This window comes from Enhydra lutris, unplaced genomic scaffold, assembly GCF_002288905.1.
Source record: "Enhydra lutris kenyoni isolate GAN:26980312 unplaced genomic scaffold, ASM228890v2 scaffoldscaffold22, whole genome shotgun sequence".
NCBI classification, from domain to species: domain Eukaryota; kingdom Metazoa; phylum Chordata; class Mammalia; order Carnivora; family Mustelidae; genus Enhydra; species Enhydra lutris.
Genome location: NW_019154106.1, coordinates 11702615 through 11704906, shown reverse-complemented (window position 1 = coordinate 11704906; position 2292 = coordinate 11702615). Strand labels below are relative to the sequence as shown.

The window sequence follows — 2292 nt, the reverse complement described above, 5'->3', positions numbered from 1 at the left end:
AAAGAATTATTGAATGACTTTGCATGTGATAATTTGATTTGAGCACCAAACTGATTGCAATCCTAAAAATTTGGACAGCCCAAGAAACAGCAAACACTACAGCTACATGGGCAAGATTCTGAATTGCAGTCTTAGTGCTTAGGAGGAAAACTAAATAAATAGCGACAGACTTTGGTATGAAGTGGTTGAAATAAAAGAGAAAAACAAAATGACTCAATGGAGCTGAGAAACTGCACCAGGGTGGAAGAATTTACTTTCCTTGGCCTAACCCAGAATCAAGGACTGAGCTTGGTCTTGTTTCTTTTCCTGCTTCTGGTGTACTTGACAACTCTCCTGGGAAACCTCCTCATCATGGTCACTGTGACCTGTGAGTCTCGCCTTCACACCCCCATGTACTTCCTGCTCCGTAATTTATCTGTTGCCGACATCTGCTTCTCTTCCATCACAGCGCCCAAGGTTCTTGTGGACCTTCTGTCACAGAGAAAGACCATCTCCTTCAATGGCTGCTTCACCCAGATGTTTTTCTTCCACCTTGTTGGAGGGGTGGATGTATTTTCTTTGTCAGTGATGGCACTAGATCGATATGTGGCCATCTCCAGGCCCCTGCACTATGTGACCATTATGAGTAGAAGCCGTTGCATTGGATTAATAGTAGCTTCCTGGGTGGGGGGCTTTACCCACTCCATCGTACAGATTTCCCTGTTGCTCCCACTCCCCTTCTGTGGACCCAGTGTCCTTGACACTTTCTACTGTGATGTCCCCCAGGTCCTCAGGCTTGCCTGTACAGACATTTTTATGCTTGAGCTGCTGATGATTTCCAATAATGGACTGCTCACTACACTGTGGTTTTTCTTCCTCCTGGTGTCATATATGGTCATATTATTAGTAGTAAGGTCTCAGGCAGGGGAGGGGAGGAGGAAAGCCATCTCCACCTGCACCTCACACATCACTGTAGTGACCCTGCATTTTGTGCCTTGCATCTATGTCTATGCCCGACCCTTCACTGCCCTCCCCACAGATAAAGCCATCTCTGTCACCTTCACTGTCATCTCTCCTCTACTGAACCCTTTGATCTACACTCTGAGGAACCAAGAGATGAAGTCAGCCATGAGGAGATTGAAGAGAAGACTCATGCCTTCTGACACGAAATAGACAAGTAGTTCACTCCTTCTCATCACCCCACTTGGGCTCATGCTCACTCTCGCTCTCTTGCTCTCTCCCTCAAATAAATAAAATCTTTTAAAAGAATAAAATAAAGTAAAATAAAATTAACCTTCTGAGGATCCTAATGGTAAGCCCATAATTTCCTGTGTCTCCTGGACTAAGGCTGAACTATGAGCCATGGTCAAAGATTTCCCTAGAGTTACTGAAGACCCTCATAGATCTGCCAAGGAACTAGTTCACATGCTCCCTGGTGAAGGCCAAGCCCAACCCTGGATGAAACAGCTAATTGGGATGATCCTGAAATCTCCACAAACTGCAGACAAAAAGCCAAGCCCCTGTCTTGCCATGTGATCAGGCTCAACAATCACTAAAAGACTTCCCCTGGAAACTCCTAGGCTTTCCCAAAACCTGTTGATTTAAGATTCAGGCTTGCACTCGGAAACCCGGGGAACCCATGCATGACGATTACCATCAACTACAAATTATTTTTAAGGAAAAGTCTGGCCTTCCTGTGGATGTTGACTCCATTCAGGTAGCCTTCAACTCTGTGTTCAGTAATAGGCTGAACTGACATCTTTCCCTCCTACTTAAAAGGAGCAGGATGAATGGGATACTATATCCACTCCAGATTTAGTTAATTTAGCAAATCAGCTCACCTGTGCCATTGAGAATTCAACTAAAAGGAAGACTATTAAGAGCCTTAGTTTTCAGTTCCAACAAATGGGGTCCCCTAAACAAAACCCCTCCTGGCCTCTGGTATTATTGGGAAAAGCCAGGACATTGCAAGAATGATTGTTACAAATGTGCTCCAAGTGTCTTCATCCCTCTGACCAGCCTTTCCAATGCCCTCCCAAAGGACTCCGAGGAAATACAGGGGCTTTCCCCATTCCTTCTCTTAAGCAGCTTGGAGAAACAGCTCTCCAGATTGGGAATGAATCTCTTCCTGTCCTTATTGACCCCAGAGCCACACTCTTGGTGCTCAACCTCACTGTTATTAAACCCCTGCCTTGGGATTCTGAACCATTTGAAATGGTTCAAATGGAGGGAGTCTCAAACCTCAACAGGTTCCTATCTCTAAACCTATCCCCTTTTGGTTAGGTCTCCAAAGAGATACTCCTCCTTTTCTCC

The 2292-nt window shown here is 45.2% G+C and overlaps 1 protein-coding gene across 1 annotated transcript; it reads left to right on the top strand.

The window, feature by feature from the left end:
- The first annotated feature begins 216 nt into the window (after positions 1 to 216).
- LOC111149952 (olfactory receptor 4D10) lies at positions 217 to 1152 on the top strand. The gene has a single exon (XM_022507222.1). The coding sequence runs from the start codon at positions 217 to 219 to the stop codon at positions 1150 to 1152; it is 936 nt and encodes a 311-aa protein (XP_022362930.1).
- Positions 1153 to 2292: the final 1140 nt, after the last annotated feature.